The sequence below is a fragment of the Vanellus vanellus genome (assembly GCF_965231255.1).
Source record: "Vanellus vanellus genome assembly, chromosome: 2".
Classification (NCBI taxonomy): Eukaryota; Metazoa; Chordata; class Aves; order Charadriiformes; family Charadriidae; genus Vanellus; species Vanellus vanellus.
This window is the reverse complement of record NC_138906.1, coordinates 144,308,804-144,326,041: the sequence shown is the minus strand read 5'-3', so window position 1 is coordinate 144,326,041 and position 17,238 is coordinate 144,308,804. Positions and strand designations below refer to the sequence as shown.

At 40.6% G+C, this 17,238-nt stretch overlaps 1 protein-coding gene across 1 annotated transcript in view; it reads left to right on the top strand.

Moving 5' to 3' along the window:
- VIRMA (vir like m6A methyltransferase associated) overlaps positions 1-17,001 on the top strand; it is a gene marked incomplete at its 5' end in the record, with an annotated part of 28,774 nt that extends 11,773 nt beyond the window's left edge. The window contains 14 exons of the mRNA XM_082479100.1: positions 91-173; positions 634-727; positions 864-1,408; positions 1,996-2,231; positions 3,007-3,259; positions 7,981-8,198; positions 9,363-9,495; positions 10,099-10,251; positions 12,706-12,866; positions 13,108-13,204; positions 14,282-14,448; positions 14,609-14,940; positions 15,751-15,894; positions 16,356-17,001. Coding sequence (XP_082335226.1) covers positions 91-173; positions 634-727; positions 864-1,408; positions 1,996-2,231; positions 3,007-3,259; positions 7,981-8,198; positions 9,363-9,495; positions 10,099-10,251; positions 12,706-12,866; positions 13,108-13,204; positions 14,282-14,448; positions 14,609-14,940; positions 15,751-15,894; positions 16,356-16,513 — 2,774 coding nt within the window. The 3' untranslated portion in view covers positions 16,514-17,001. The remainder of the gene's footprint in view (positions 1-90; positions 174-633; positions 728-863; positions 1,409-1,995; positions 2,232-3,006; positions 3,260-7,980; positions 8,199-9,362; positions 9,496-10,098; positions 10,252-12,705; positions 12,867-13,107; positions 13,205-14,281; positions 14,449-14,608; positions 14,941-15,750; positions 15,895-16,355) is intronic.
- Positions 17,002-17,238: the final 237 nt, after the last annotated feature.

Here is a 17,238-nt window from a genome sequence, read left to right as displayed (position 1 = left end):
TTAAGTACATTCTTATTGAAAAAAGATTTATTTTCATAAATGCACTGACAAGTTACTTGATTAAGTCTTTTTTTTTTTTTTTTTCCCCAGAGCTCAGCAAGTGGCTTGAACCTTTGAAAAATCTTAGATTTGAAATAAATTGTATTCCAAATCTCATTGAATATATCAAACAGGTTAGTAAAATATAGATAGATGCTATCTTTTAGTTGTGCTCTATAACCTTAGACCTTTTGTAATTTGATATTTTATCTTAGGTGTGTACTAAGATATGATATTTTAAAATATATACTATTATCCAAAATAGATGTTTTTATTAAAGCTTATGATCTAGGGCAGTTCTTGCACTCAGTTATATTTATTGAAAGGTAACTACATGATGCAAAGATCCAACTACTTAAATCTTTTAGCTTCCCATAAAACCACAATGCAACATTGAGCCTCCTTTTTTTGCCTCTGCCATAGTTGTGACTGCTTTCCAAAAGGTGGAATAATTGAACTTAAATTTGGTGGAATACTTATAGTAACTAAATACAGAGTTTGAATGCTAAGTACTTGTTGAGTACTTGTGGTAAAGTCCTTCCTTGTAATATGTTTTTTTTTCTTTTTCTTTTTTTTCTTTTTTTCCCCTAAAAGAATATTGACAGTTTGATGACCCCAGATGGAGTTGGTCTTCCTACTGCACTTCGCGTTCTTTGTCATGTTGCTTGTCCACCGCCTCTGGTAGAAGGTATAGTTGATGTAGTTGTACCGCTTAACATAGCAATCTTAGTTTTCTGAGTCTTCTACTTAAGCATGTCTAAAATGTAATTGTGATTGCCCAGGAGAAATTAGACATACAGAAGTGTTATTTCTTTTCCATACAGGTCAACAGAAAGACCTTAAATGGAATCTTGCAGTTATTCAGCTCTTTTCTTCTGAGGGAATGGACACTTTCATCCGGGTATTACAGAAGCTGAACAGCGTACTTATTCAGCCTTGGCGACTGCATGTCAACATGGGCACCACACTTCACAGAGTTACTACTATTTCTATGGCCCGCTGTACACTTACTCTCCTTAAAACAATGCTAACAGAGCTCCTGAGGGGTGGATCTTTTGAATTCAAAGACATGCGTGTGCCATCAGCACTTGTTTCTTTACACATGCTCCTGTGTTCTATTCCTCTCTCAGGCCGCTTAGATAGCGATGAACAAAAAATTCAGAATGATATTGTTGATATCTTACTGACTTTTACACAAGGTGTTAATGAAAAACTTACCATTTCTGAAGAAACTTTGGCAAACAATACTTGGTCTTTAATGCTGAAGGAAGTTCTCTCTTCAATTTTGAGAATTCCTGAAGGCTTTTTCTCTGGACTTATACTGCTTTCAGAATTGTTGCCTCTTCCACTGCCCATGCAGACAACTCAGGTATAATTTAAATTTATTTAGTTTTTTAAAGACTTTAAATTATGTATAACACTTAGACCATTTTTGTAGTTGTGGAAACAATGCATATATGAAAGGATGACTTAAAGTTTCTGTAAAACAGCATTTGTATTCATACGTTCTTTGAAGATACATCTCTTTCATCAGGATCAAACTTGTCCTTATTTGGAGCATCTTTTTAATTTAGTGGTCATATGTTGTTCTTTTGTCCCTTGTGAAATTAACTAGACTCCCATTCCGTTACTTAAATGATTAGCTATGAAGCCTTTGAATTTAACCCCTAATGCCAAACTCTTGGTATGTTAAGGCTGTCCTTTCTTTTGGCATGGATCTTGAATTTGTGATCTTTAATAAGTAGTCATAAAAGGCGTGTGATAACCCATGCTCCTGAAGGAATACCTAATTTGCTGGAATCATGCCCTGTCATTCAGTGATAATAATGAAAATGGCATTGCATGTTTTTGAGGAGGACAGTATTACTACTTAGTCTTTGTTTATACCTTGTGGTCGAATTCAGGTTTTATGATAAAAGTGGAAAGGAAAAACTTCCTGTCTTTCTGTTCCTGCAGGTAATTGAACCACATGATATTTCAGTGGCACTCAACACCAGGAAGCTGTGGAGTATGCATCTTCATGTTCAAGCCAAACTGATACAAGAGATAGTTCGATCTTTCTCTGGTTCATCTTGCCAGCCTATTCAGCATATGTTGAGACGTATTTGTGTTCAGTTGTGTGACTTGGCTTCGCCTACTGCTCTTCTTATCATGAGGACTGTATTGGATCTGATTGTAGAAGACCTACAAAGGTATCTTTGTTTTCTATTGCAAAGATTTCTTTGCAATGAAAAAAAATGAACTATTAAATTCACCTTGGTTCTGTGCAGTGGATTTAGCAGGAGGAAAATACTTTGAGAAATACTACTTATCCATTAGGAACTGGATGAATTCTGAGTCCAGTGCTATATACTGTGTCCTGATAATGCTTAATTTTGCCAAGGAACCACCTCATATTTTTAAATTTTGATGTATTCAGTTTCCGATTGTATGTTTATGGTAAGTGTTTTAAGAAGATTTTCTTCAGGCTATTCCTACAAAGCCTTATCTCATCTGTGAAGTGCTTCTAAAGGACCTATCTGATATAAATAAGAAAAGTAGGCCAGTGAAATTTGCTATACTGGGATTTGCATACTAACAGGAAAATGTGTAGATGTTTGTAAGCTGGAGGAAGTTGAATACTACAAATTCAGAGGGTTTTGAAATAGAATACTGTTTATTTAAAAACATAATTATCAACATAGAATTAGATATTGTTTGTTTTAAAGCATATTGATCCATATACAAGTAGATGCCCTGTAGTATGTTAAATGGATAGTAGATTAGTTAATTTATGATGCAACCAGAAGTCATTTAGTGAAAGTTGAGCCGTTTTCAAAAAGTAAATGAAAGTGTAAGTTTATGTACATAAATTAGGTGTTTTTTAAAAAAAAAAAAGCGGAATCATGTGACTCCTGTAATGGTTGTTTTTATAGTTTTTTAAGTCACATTAAAACAGGTTTTTTAAAGTGCATTCTTATTTTTCAGCAACACAGAAGATAAAGAGAAACAGTACACTGGACAGACCACTCGATTGCTTGCTTTATTGGATGCCCTGGCTTCACATAAAGCTTGTAAATTGGCTATTTTACATCTTATCAGTGGAACTACTAAAGGTGATGAAAAGTATGCAGAGATTTTCCATGAGCTCTTGGCTTTGATGCGATCAGCTGGGGACAATGTCACTCATCAACAGTGCGCTGAATATGTAACTTCCCTTTTGCAGTCCCTCTGTGATCAGGTATTTTCAATATTTAATGCATAATGTATATTGATAATTGTAGGAGACAAATTAAATGAGGTTATTTCTTAGGTGCTTGCTTTTTTCCAAAAGGAAAAAAAAAGCCATCAACATTGTTAAAACACAAACAGAAAACGTGTGTGTGTGGCTGCTTTGGCAGACTTGCTGTCATTTTGCCCTTGAATGTAAATCTTTTCATTTTATGATATCTTTTTTGCATTATGTGCACTATTGTGGTATCTCATTAGAGACCAAAACCTGAATGGCACAAAGATTGACTGTCCCCTCAGCTGAGAGACGGATGACATTTCTCCCTATGGGCCTCTGGCAAAACTTGAGTTGTCACTATTCACCTTTTACCCAGTTGAAAAAATATGTATCTCTTAGCTGCCTAACTAAAACCTCTTAAAAATGTATTCCAAATACAAAGATATATATGATACACTACTACCATAAACTCCATTAAAAAAAAACAAACGTAAGTTGCCAGAGCAAGGTAAGAAATGTTATCTAAAAACTGATTCATAGACTAGCCCTGGTAGTTTCTCATTAGTTGCATGATAAATTTGCACATCATTATTTGACTTACTAGTTGCATGTTATTTATTTGCTTTATTGCTTACACACTTATGCAAAGGACATTTGGGCATTGTTGGTCAGTAGACATTAATCAGCCATTTGCATATAAACAAGAACTCTTTGCCCATGCAAATTCATTGTGAAAGTCTATCTTGTTTTATTTTATGTAAAATGTGGAGGGGACAGTATATCTTAAACTTTCTAGGTGGTCTGCAGCCCAGCCTCTTAACTTTTGTAGAACCATAGAATGGTTGGAATGGCCTGTGTGGCACCAGGCCTGCTGGCAGCAGATGGGGGTTGGCTCACTCAAAGGGGGAGAAGGGTTTTTCACCCCAAAATTAGCAGGGCTTATTAACAAGGCTTTAAACTAGATTCGATGGAGGAAAGGGGTATTACCGGGTTTGCCCGTGACCAACCAAGGGATGTTGTACCAAGGATAGAGGAACGGGGTGCTGGTGAGGGCCTGCAGCCATTCGCTCCAAAATGTGCTGGCTACGCTGCAGCATGCTCAAAGACTTACATAGAAAAACCAGGAGCTCCTGGACCAACAGGAGCCAATGGGGAGGCACCATTAATACACAGCATAGGAATGCCACTTGGAGAGCAGTGCAAAGTAATTAAAGCTGCTCCAGCCAAATCAGGCGCAATGAAGGCACGGCTGAAGTGCCTCTATGCAAACGCATGGAGCATGGGGAACAAACAGGAGGAGTAGAGATGTGTACATGCCTCCAAGGCTACAATCTCATTGGCATCATAGAAACTTGGTGGGATGACTCCTGTGACTGGAGTGTTGCCATGAAGGGCTACAGGCTCTTCAGGAGAGACAGGCAAGGGAAATGAGGAGGTGGTATTGCCTTATATGTCAAAGAGCAGCTGGAATGCATGGAGCTCAGCCTAGGCATGGATAAAGAGTCAACTGATAGCCTATGGTTCAGGATTAAAGGGAAATTGGGAGCAGGGGGACATTACAGTGGGGGTCTGCTACAGGCCACCTGACCAAGAAGACTGAGTGGATGAAGCCCTCTATAGACAGATAGGGGCAGCATCACGCTCACAGACCCTGGTTCTCATGGGTGACTTCAACCACCCTGACATCTATTGGAAGGGTAACACAGCCAGGCATAGGCAATCCAGGAGGTTCTTGGATTGCATTGAAGACAACTTCCTTCTCCAAGTGGTTGAGGAGCTGACGAGGAGAGGAGCTATGCTGGACCTTGTTTTTACCAACAAGGAGGGGCTGGTAGACAGTGTCAAACTCAAGGGTATCCTGGGCAGTAGTGACCATGAAATGGTCGAGTTTGAGATCCTCGAGGCAGCAAGGAAGGTGCGTAGCAGGGTGACCACACTGTACTTTGGGAGAGCTGACTTTGGCCTCTTGAAGAATCTGCTTGGTGCGGTGCCATGGGATGAAGTGCTGGAGGGAAGGGGGGTCCAAGAAAGTTAGTTAATATTCAAGGACCACCTCCTTCAAGCTCAGGAGCAATGCATCCCTACGAAGAGGAAGGCAAGCAGAAAAGCCAGGAGGCCTGCATGGATGAACAAGGAGCTCCTGGACATGACCAAAAGGAAAAAGGAAGCCTATAGGGAGTGGAAACTGGGGCGAGTAGCCTGGGAGGTATATAGAGGAATAGTTTGAGCAGCCAGGGATCGGGTTAGACAAGCTAAAGCCCAGATAGAACTAAATCTGGCCAGGGACATTAAGACAAAAAATCCTTCTTTAAGTATGCCAGCGAGAAAAGAAAGACTAGGGAAACTGTGGGCCCTCTCTGGAAGGAAAAACAAGAACTGGTTACCCGGGACAGAGACAGAGCTGAGGTACTCAATGACTTTTTTGCCTCAGTCTTCACTGGCAAGGGGTCTAGCCACATGGCCCAAGTCGCAGAATGCAAAGACAGGGACTGGGAGAATGAAGAACTGCCCACTGTAGGTGAAGATCAAGTATGAGACCACCTGAGGAATCTGAAGGTGCACAAGTCCATGGGACCTGATGAGATACATCCACAGGTCCTGAGGGAGCTAGCAGATGAGGTCGCTAAGCCACTAACCATCATATTTGAGAAGTTGCGGTGGTCTGGCGAGGTTCCTGCCGCTTGGAAAAGGGGAAACATAACCCCTATTTTCAAAAAGGGAAATAAGGAAGACCCAGGGAACTACAGGCCAGTCAGTCTCGCCTCTGTGCCTGGCAAGATCATGGAGCAAATCCTCCTGGAAACTCTGCTGAGGCACATAGAAAACAAGGAGGTGATTGATGACAGCCAACATGGCTTCACCAAGGGAATGTCATGCCTGACAAATTTGGTGGCCTTCTACAAAGGGGTTACAGTGACAGTGGATGAGGGAAGACCAACTGATGTCATCTACTTGGATTTGTGCAAAGCGTTTGACACTGTCCCACATGATATCCTGGTCTCTAAATGGGAGAGACATGGATTCGATAAATGGACCACTCGGTGGGTAAAGAACTGGCTGGATGATCGCACTCAGAGTTGCAGTCAACGGCTCGATGTCCAAGTGGAGAGCAGTGAGGACTGGTGTTCCTCAGGGGTCAGTACTGGGACCTGTACTGTTCAACATCTTTGCTGGCGACACGGACAGTGGGGTTGAGTGCACCCTCAGCAAGTTTGCCAATGATACCAAGCTCTTTGGCGAGGTAGACACACTGGAGGGGAGGGATGCCATCCAGAGGGACCTGGACAGGCTGGAGAGGTGGGCCCAAGCCAACCTCATGCAGTTCAACAAGGCTAAGTGCAGGGTCTTACATCTGGGTCGGGGCAATCCCAAGCACAAATACAGGCTTGGTGGGGAATGGCTGGAGAGCAGCCCTGAGGAGAAGGGCCTTGGTGTGCTGATTGCTGAGAAGCTCAACATGATCCAGCAGTGTGCGATCGCAGCCCAGAAGGCCAACCGTATCCTGGGCTGCATCAGAAGTGTGGCCAGCAGGTCGAGCGAGGTGATTCTGCTCATCTACTCCACTCTTGTGAGACCCCACCTGAAGTACTGCATCCAGCTCTGGAGTCCCCAACATAAGAAGGACATGGACCTGCTGGAGCATGTCCAGAGGAGAGCCACGAGGATGATCCGAGGGCTGGAGCAGCTCTCCCATGAGGAGAGGCTGAAAGAGTTGGGGCTGTGCATCCTGGAGAAGAGAAGGCTCTGGGGAGATCTTATTGCGTCCTTCCAGTACCTAAAGGCGGCCTACAGGAGAGCTGGGGAAGGACTTTTTACTCGGGCATGTAGCAATAGGACGAGGGGGAATGGCTTTAAACTGGAAGAGGGCAGGTTCAGATTGAACATCAGGAAGAAGTTTTTCACTTTGAGGGTGGTGAGGCACTGGCACAGGTTGCCCAGAGAGGTTGTTGAGGCCCCATCCCTGGAGGTGTTAAAGGCCAGACTGGATGTGGCCTTGGGCAACCTGGTCTAGTGGAGGTGTCCCTGCCTATGGCAGGGGGGTTGGAACTAGATGATCTTTAAGGTCCTTTCCAACCTAAACCATTCTATGATTCTATGAATATCTTAAGTTGGAAGGGACCCATAAGCATCATTGAATCCAACTCTCTGCTCCTAGCAGGACTACCTAAAACTAAGTGTTTTTTTAAGATGTCTGACTAAGAGCATCATCCAGAGGCTCCCTGAACTGTGTCAGGTTTGGTGCCATGACCCCTTCCCTGGGGAGCCTGTTCCAGTGACTTACCACTCTCTCAGTGAAGAACCTTTTCCTAGTGTCCAACCTGAACTTCCCCTGGCCTTCTCTTCTCCGAGCTGAACAAGCCACGTGACCTCAGCCGCTCCTCATGTTTTGGTGAATGTTTTGAGATTAAGGGGCAGTTTGACTACCTTGGCAAGAAACTGTATGTGTATTATCCAATGACTGTTTGGCTTTTAGTTGTGGCTTTGCTATCACATTTCACCCTTTGAAGCTTTAATGTTTTTAAATATCAATAATGGTTTGTAACCCTTAACAGAACCAAAATAAAAAGGATACTCTGGATTAGTATTTCACTGGTCAGTAATAACTGAAATACTGGAATAAGATGATAAAGGGGTAGTCAAAGAACCTAGTGCTTCTGACTTAATGTATGGTTTACACTTATTGCTGGTATACAGAATGCGTTTTTTACTATGTGTATAATAATTTTTTATAGGATATTGCACTCATTTTACCAAGTTCGTCAGAAGGCTCTGTGTCTGAATCAGAGCAGCTTTCCAACTCCTTACCAAGCAAAGAGCTGATGCCCTTAATTTGTGACTGCCTGATGGAAACATTAACTAATTCTGAGAGCAGTTACACTTGTCTGCTGACGTGTATCCGAACAATGATGTTCCTCACAGAGCATGACTATGGCTTCTACCACTTAAAGAGGTATGGTATTTTAAGATATCGCAGACAACTTAAAATTAGACAAATGTGAAAAAGACAATGTGAAATAATTTCCTACTTATCTAGTAGGAAACGTTGAGGATAAGGCACCTGAACTTTCATTTCCCTTTGGGGCTTCAGTGTTTTACTCAGTGTTTTGGTCTTCCCTCACTTGAGATTTTACCTCTGAATCGTTTCTGCAGCATGCACACAGGAGCACTTTCTTTTAAGAAACAAACAAAGCCTTGAAAAAAGGTTTTTACACTCTCATTTCCTTACTCCAAGGCTGGAGGATTAGAATGAAGTATAGTGCTCATGTCCTTCCCTTTTGAGTCACTCAGTAGTTACAGGTCATCTGGGACATTGGAGAACTGTCTGTCATTCCCTCTATTTTGAGGGGGTTCAGTTTGTACTTCCCCAGGGTATTCTGACCTCCAGGCAATTAAGGCTTTTTAAATAAGGATTTTTTTTTTTTTTTCTAACTACTCTTGATTACTCCACTCCCTTTGGAACAGAATATATATGTTCATTGGACTGTATTGTGAGAAAAAGGTAGTACTTGGAGCCTTGTCAGTAAAAGGTTGTTCAAAACACTCTTCTCAGCAGTGCTACGGAGCTGTGCTGCTCAGACTGCAAGAAGCTATACAACCCACAAATAAAAAATAATCAGGGTAAAGGTGCTGTTGTTTCTATGATCCTGTATGTCTAGCTGTCAGCTTCAGTGCACAGGCTTGCTATTTCTGTGTTGATGGTTACCTTTCTGGTTTGTTTCTGCAGTTAAGCATCATGGGATGCAGTGAAATTGTAACAGCAAGCGTGATCCTGCTTTATACATAAGGTCCTTGTGCAAGCAAATATTTCTGTACTGCTATCCCTTTTCCACCAAAGATAAAAATGTAATTTCTTGTGAGTTTTGGAGGTATTGCTATAGTATGTATAGCTGTGTACGTGCAGTCTGAAATATCTGCAGACAGCACTGGTGAGAAAAACAATCTAGTACAGAGAAAATAATGAAGCTCCAGCTTCGTAATCAAAACTCAACTTGATAATTGTAAAATTTACCAAATTTATTTTGCATATATATTGTCTTCTTACAACAAGTTACAGTGGAGTGATCACAATGTATGCACTAATAATGTATTTTCTCTTTTTTCATTATGAAAACAGCTCTCTAAGAAAACACAGCAATGCTTTGTACACTGTATTGAAGCGAGTAATAACTAGTTTTAGCAAAGACACAGGTGAACTGGCCTCTTCTTTTTTGGATTTTATGCGACAGATTCTAAACTCTGATACACTGGTAAGTGAATGTGTATTGAATCTTCAGACAAACCCAGCTGCATTTCTGTGAAATCTGCAGTGTGAGACATGTTCAGTAACAATTATTTCAGAAAGCAGTTGACTATGCAGATTGCTGTGTAAAGCTTTTCCATCAGTAGTGTTAGTGCCATCTTTAGTTTTTAATGAAATCTGTGAAAGCTGGGCAGAATATATGTTTAGTAAATAAGAGGGTTTTTCCAGTAGGAAGAACAGCATGTTGATTCATACTGATTTCCTAAGTGAATAGCATGCTATTGTGTCCAGGTTTTAGATTCATGGGCATCCTGTTAGAGAGCTGCTGTATTGATATGTAGTATAGAAAGAAATCTAAAATATTTGTTAATTCTGTGATACAAACCTCAGCTTATATAGGAAAGGATTGCATTCATCTTGATGTAGCATCCAGACTTGCCTATTGAAGTGTAATTCATTAAAATATTTTGCATAATATATTTTTAAATTGAAAGATTACTCTTGTTTTGCTAGATTTGCTGTAATGTATGTTTGAATTCTAAGGGGTTTGCAGTCCAGAAGTAAAATGAATATTTATGTGTACTTATTTCCCACTTGTCAAATATTTCAGGGATGTTGTGGAGATGATGGAAGCCTTATGGAAACAGATGGATCTCATCCAGGCAGAACACTGGGTCTAACTACTGCAGAATTAAAACATCTACTGCAAAACAAAGAAGAAACCCCAGAAAACCTGCTGCTTGATCTGGAGAAACATGTTATGGTAAAAGAATTTAAATAATCAAGTTGATGTTGCGGTCTTGTATCTGAACGTGTTTTTAAAACGGAATAGACTATCCCACCTTTATGAGAACGGTGCGCAATTCGGTGGCATACCTTGCGGAATTGGTAGTAACTGTTGCCATTGTTTTAATACCGATGTCCAAAAATCATCTATTCCGATGCACGATGGATTCTGACTTTGTTGTATTGTGGTAATGCTAAGAAGTTTCAGGTAGGGTTGGGATCCCCTTGTGCTGGGAGTATTTGCACACCATAAGAGCATACGCAGCTAACTGTGTGAAAGGCAGCGAATGCATACAATAGAGAGCGCTGGGTAGTGGTGAAGCATATTGTTAATCTAGTAAACAACCGGAACTACTGCTTAGCAGTGGCTCAGTGTTACTGGTGACCAGTAACAAGTGGAATACCCAGGAGTCAATACTGGGGCTGATACTGTTGTATCAATCGTTGAGGTCTCTGATGAAAACATCCATCTTCAGCAAATTTGTGGATGACAGTAAGGTGGGGGAGTGACTAATGTGACAAACAGCAAAGCCTCAATCCAGAGGGACCTTGTTATGATTTGAGAAACCTGTAACAATTTATTGTCATTTAGACAATCATTCTATCACTCAATGACCCCTCCCCACCCAGGAAGGGGAATTAGGAAAAAACAAGGAAACCCGGGGGTTGAAATATAAAGAGATTTAACAGAATAAAATTAGATAATTAGCATTAATAGCACTAAAGAACCAATATTGATCCCGATACCCATACAAAATACACAAGGATTATACTCGGCCACCTATATCAGTAGGAAGCTGTGCACTCCCAGCAGTGGACAGCAAATGTCAGACATTGCAAGCGCTACAGCATCAAGGGGAAGGGAAGGCCTCAGAGGTCTGGCACTGGGGCAAGAAGTTCTCAGGCTGGCAGCCTTCAAGGGAGAGACTTCTCAGCAAACTTTTAAATTTATAGTGAGTGTGATGTTCATGGTACGAAATAATCCTCTTGACCAGCTTGGGTCAAATGCTCAGGTCTCGCTTCTCATCCCTGTACCTGGCAAGCTCGAAAACACTGAGACCTTGAAACTCACACACCACAGCTGGCTATAAAGTAAATATTTTCACAAATTCAGACACTAGAGTCTTCTAAAAGTGCAGCGCTCCCAAGTGTTAGAAGAGAAATTAGTCCTGTGTCGTTCAAACCAGGACAGACCTCAGTAAACCTTTTAGGATTGATTTAGCAGAAAGCTCACGTGGTTTGTTAGGAAAAATGCAAAGTTCTGCAGTGAGAGCAGGTTAACCTCATGCCTTGATGCAGGCTGGGCTGAAAAGGGCTAGGTGATTATGGTGGATGTTAGGTTGAACATGAGCCAACAGTGCATGGTCACTAAAAACAAGGCAGACCATGTTCTGAGCTATCCCCAAGGAAGCAAGGAACCTTACTGTCTCCCTCCGTGGGATGCTGATGAGTTCTCATGTAGAGTGCTGTGGTCATCTTTGGCTGGCTTTGCCCTCTTAGCAGTTCTAGAGAGATCTAGGGGAAACTGAAGAGCGTTCTACCAAGGCCCTAAGGGACCTAGAGCACATGTGCTATAGAGAGAGGAGGAGGAAGCTGGGCTTGGTTAGCGCGGTGAAGAGGGCTAAGGAACTATCTTGGAGCTACTTACAGCTGTCTGGGGGGATAGTAACAAAGGTGGTGGAATCAAACTCATTTTGGTAATTCCAGATGATAAAACAAGGGACAATGGTCCCAAATTGTGGATTCAGAGGTTCAGGTTGACACTAGGAAAAAAAAAAAAATTAAATCACTGAGAGAGAAGTGCAGCACTGGAACAGGTTGCTCACTCAGAGTGGCTGTGGGCTCTCTGTCACTGGAGCTTTTTTTCAGACACGGCTAGATAAAGTTATGCCTGACCTGATCTGACTTTGATAATAGTCCTGCTTCAAGCAGGGGGTAATCAGACTAGAAGACATGAAGAATTCAATGCATCCAACGTTTCTGTGATTCTAATTGCAAATTGAACTGTAATATTCAAACTTAATCCCACATAATTGATGGCAGCCACCCTTCCCTAGCCACCTACATCTGTGGTAAAAGATTAAGAGCCACAATTGTGCTGAAGGAGAAATAGCAGACACTTAGGACATGGCAATGGTCTAGCAGAGAGCTTGTTAACTAAAACCTGGGGTAATGACCTCTTTGGGACTATGTTATGGAGGTTATTGCATCAACTGGAAATGCAGGCTAGAATGTGCATGTGGTGACACGGTTTGTTTTATAGCATAGTGAGGAGCTCTCTGCTGTTGTTTGTGTACTCAGGTGTCTTAGTTTCACTATTTGTGGATGGATAGACTGTTTTATGTAGTACCCTCCCCTTTTTTTAATTAACAAAAGCATATTTCCTCTCTGAGGAGGGGGAAAAATTCTGACTTGTGCTATGTTGACTTAGGATCGTTCTAAGGAAGATGATGGCCTTGAATCCTTACTGGATAACATCGTTGGAGTGAGGCAGATGTTGGAATCGGCGGGTGATTCTTGTCCGCTGAGTGACCAAGATGTAGAGCCTATTCTTTGTGCACCAGACTCTCTTCAGAATTTGTTTAACAACAGGTAAAATGGTTAAGTGTGTGAACATACTACTTTTGATTTACTTAAGAAAATGCGATAATTTATGCATGAGTGTATTACAAACAGTGTCTAAACAGCACTGTTGTCACTACCACCTACTAGTCCCTGTGTATTTAATTTCATGCAAGTGTGAAGCATTCACCCTAGGTTCTATAATACTGCATATGCTTGCAGTTGGTTGTAGTTCATAACTAAATAGGCATTTGGCATTGTTTTGTTGCAGGACTACGTATGTGTTGGCAGATGTGATGGATGATCAGCTGAAGTCCATGTGGTTCTCACCCTTTCAGGCTGAAGAAATAGACACTGATCTGGATATGGTAAAAGGCTTCATTAACATAATTGAAGTGGATTTAAAAATGAGGGGTCACCTGAGCTAGTAGCATCAGAAATTTGTATAGCCAAATGGTTTGTTTTCCTGAGCTCACCCTTATAAATTGACCCAGATATAGGGACTGGCATTTGTTAAAGGTTGTTATCAAATGCCTTCAGGTTCATTTGGAAGTAGCCACAAAATTGACACCTTCTGCAGTGCTCTAATGCAGAAGTCCTCTCCTTTAGAGGAACAGTTGTTGTGTCAGTCCTAACTTGCTTTTGCATTGCTGCTGGGGCTTTTCAGCAGCTTGTGTTAAAGGTAGACAAAGAATGTGATTTATTTTCTTTTCCTTGCTTTTCTTTTGTCATTGTAGTAATATCCAAAGAGCCTGATAGCTACACTTTTAAAAAAAAAAATAAAAAATCTTTGCTCTGATGTGAAAGAAATGGAAAAAATGGCAGTAGTAAATGAAACTACTTGCACAAAAACTTTTCACAGTATTTGAAATTTGAATTTTATAATCTAAACTTTAAATGTAATTTTGAAAAATATACAATAAAATTCTTTTTTTTTTAACTAAGCAATTGGCAGTGTCTTAACCTCTTATGTGAGAAGTAATCAGTTTCCGTTGACTTCATTGCCTTCACTCTTTTTCAGTTTTACTCTTCTTTTAATTTATATGCAGATATTTGTGTTTTAATTTCTTAAGCAAAACCAAAACTGTTGTTTCCGGTATTAAAGCAGCATTAATAAATTATTAGGACTGAAGCTTAAGCAAAAGAGTGCCTCGCTGTAGGTCATCTAGTGACAAGACAGGTGTTCACACTTGAAAGCTATGCCCTTGACTTTGTTGAGATTCAGAACCATTAAGACAATTTTTCTGCAGCTGTGCTGCTTTTTTGTTTTGTTACTGCTGCTTTTTGTTTTAAGCGCCCCTACTGCATTAAAAGGTAGAGGATGGGGCTTTTTTGCTCCAGTAGAAGGACCCTAGCTGAGTCTCATCTGTCCTGGTGCAGCATGTTTTCTTCTTCAGAAGTGCTAGTAATGGTTGTTGTGATAAAACTAAACTCTGTCGTTGCAGGTAAAAGTTGACTTAATTGAACTGTCAGAGAAGGGCTGCAGTGACTTTGACTTGCAAGCTGAATTGGAGAGGTCATTTTTGTCAGAACCATCGTCTCCTGGCCGCACAAAAACCACCAAAGGGTTCAAACTTGGCAAGCACAAGCATGAGACCTTCATAACTTCAAGGTAAGATGAGTTAATGAGTAAATGGTGTGTTCAGCACGGATTCATATATTCTGAAAATGTCAAATACCTTTCAGTTTGCATCTTCAGTATGGAGAATGCCTGACCTTCAGTATGACTACATTTTTACGTTAACTAAATAAATTATGGTTTGTCATGACAGTGGAAAATCTGAGTACATAGAACCTGCAAAGAGAGCTCATGTTGTGCCGCCACCAAGAGGAAGAGGCAGGGGAGGATTTGGACAAGGAATTCGACCACATGATATCTTCCGTCAGAGGAAACAGAATACGAGCAGGCCACCTTCCATGCATGTGGATGATTTTGTTGCTGCAGAGAGCAAAGAAGTGGTTGCTCCAGATGGGATACCACCAGCCAAAAGGCCACCAAAAGTGTCACAGAAGATTTCTTCACGTGGTGGGTTCTCAGGGAACCGTGGAGGACGAGGAGCTTTTCACAGTCAGAACAGGTTCTTTACACCACCTGCTTCAAAAGGTATGTTGTTTCCTGTATTAGAATAGGAATAAATGAGTGCTAAAAATGCTTCAGTAATACTAACCCAGTTTACTAGCAGGTAATCATCCTGGTGTGAGATGTTCCTGAAGCAGTGTTGTTGAAATAAGTTGTTGAACATGAGAAAAGGTTCTCTCAAATGTCGTGGAATTGAAACAAGGCTGCAAGCTCCTGTTTTGCCTGCCTCTCCCTCTCTTTTACAAAAGGAGTTAGCTGGTTTCTTTTAGCAACTGTTGGATTGCTTCAGAGATGCAGTCAGAAAAATAAAAAGCCCTCTGTACCATTTGCGACATGGTAGTTCCTGAAATCAAGCATCACAGTATACCTCTGGGTTTAAATGAGGCCTTTGAATGAAAGGATGGAAGATTCTGACAAGAATAAGATGCAATTTTCAGTGAACCTGGAGATCTTTAGCTAGAGTGTTTCTTTCATATATAGACACAATTGTATTGAAACAGAAAATACTTCAATTTAGTAAAGTTAGAAATACTAGGTTTTACTTTACCACCAAACCTTAAAGTATAGGAGTCTATCTTAATACACTAGATAACGTGAATTCTTTTAAACTTGAGTTCATGCCTGAAAAATAGGTATTTTCCTCCTGATTCTGTGTATAATCCAGTAACGTGTAGACTTTGAGTTAGAATACTGAGGGTATGTTGATGCAGAGTAACTTTATCTATTTGAACTATGTAAATATTATGTTTACCACCCTGAGTATTGTGAAGATTGAAATGAAAACAACAAAAAAAAGGTGATGTTTGCTCAAGTGTTTTTTCTATCCCTATCTAGGAAATTACAGTCGTCGTGAAGGCGCTCGAGGCTCAAGTTGGAGTGCACAGAGTACGCCCAGGGGAACCTACAATGACAGTAGAGGTGGTCAAAGCAATTTTAACAGGGGTCCACTGCCACCACTGAGACCATTAAGTTCAGCAGGTACATGGTATTCATATGGGCATCGAACTATAGAGAATTCCTTGAATTTCATTTTTGCTTTACAAATGAAACCATGCAAGGATGCTGCAAACACCTTGAAATTCAGCAAATGTTTTAAGCATATATGAACAGTTGTCACTGAGACTGTGTCAAATACATGCTTTCATACGAACTGCCTGTAATCCATAAAACTTGCTGAATTGAACACTTGATCGCAGAATCTTAATTTTGCATTCAGATTTTTGCAATTCAGTTGTCTTCGAACCTACATGGTAATTATAGAGCCAATCAAAGCAAAAATGCTTGCCTAAAAGAAAAGTGAAAATTAAAAGGAGAAAACAGACCCCGTTTGTGTCTCATCTTGTTTTTGTTTCTTATGCTTTCACAGCAGCTACTCCGCCTAGGGCTTTTTTTTTTTTTTTTTTTTTTTTCCAACTGAGTATACTTTTCTTTGCTTTAAGGCTACCGACCGAGTCCTCGCGATCGTGCTTCCAGAGGCCGGGGAGGAATTGGACCGTCTTGGACAAGTGCTAATAGTAGTAGCAGTGGTGGCTCAAGAGGAAAGTTTGTTAGTGGAGGCAGTGGAAGAGGTCGTCATGTACGTTCCTTCACACGATAAAATGAGACCTAATGGAACAGCCCAACCATGTGGACTTCTGTGAAGATGACAAAGAAAAGCGGCGGCATTAAAGGACCAATTCAGAGTTACTGGTATCTGGAGGACACCAAGAGAATATTTTTGTCTGAAGAAAAGTTTTTGTTTGATACAAGACTTGACATTTCAATAAAATTCAAGACTTTTTGTGTACACTTGTAAATTTTTTGTTCCTTTTGAAAGAATGTTTTTCTTGTGGACTTCAGTAGACAATACTCAGTAAAGAACCTCTTTGAGTTAAGACTTGAAGGACTTCTAAAATATTCATTGTGCCAAAAGAAAGGTACAGGTGTTTTGTGTGTGACTTATTACTGCAAGAAAATTAAAAAAATATATACGTGTAAGGCAATTTTAGTTTTTTTTTTCTCTCAGGTTTAGCACCATTAGCCCTTTTATTTGTTTTTAGCCAGTCTGAATTATTAATGCGTGAGGTCCATCTGACAGCAGTTGCAGTGGCAGGTGATAGAAGATTGACTGAAATGAATTAATCTGTGAAAGAATACAACTGTAAATGTAATTTATGTAGGTTTTGTTGTACATCTTTGGTAACGCGATTAGACACTTAAATTATCCCACACCTGTTAAAATTCGTAGAAAATCTGTTGTTGACTTCAGGGAGGATAAGTGAACATTCTAGCATTTCCTTTACAACTCCAGCTTGCGCATTAGGAGCACAAGAGTTATTTCAT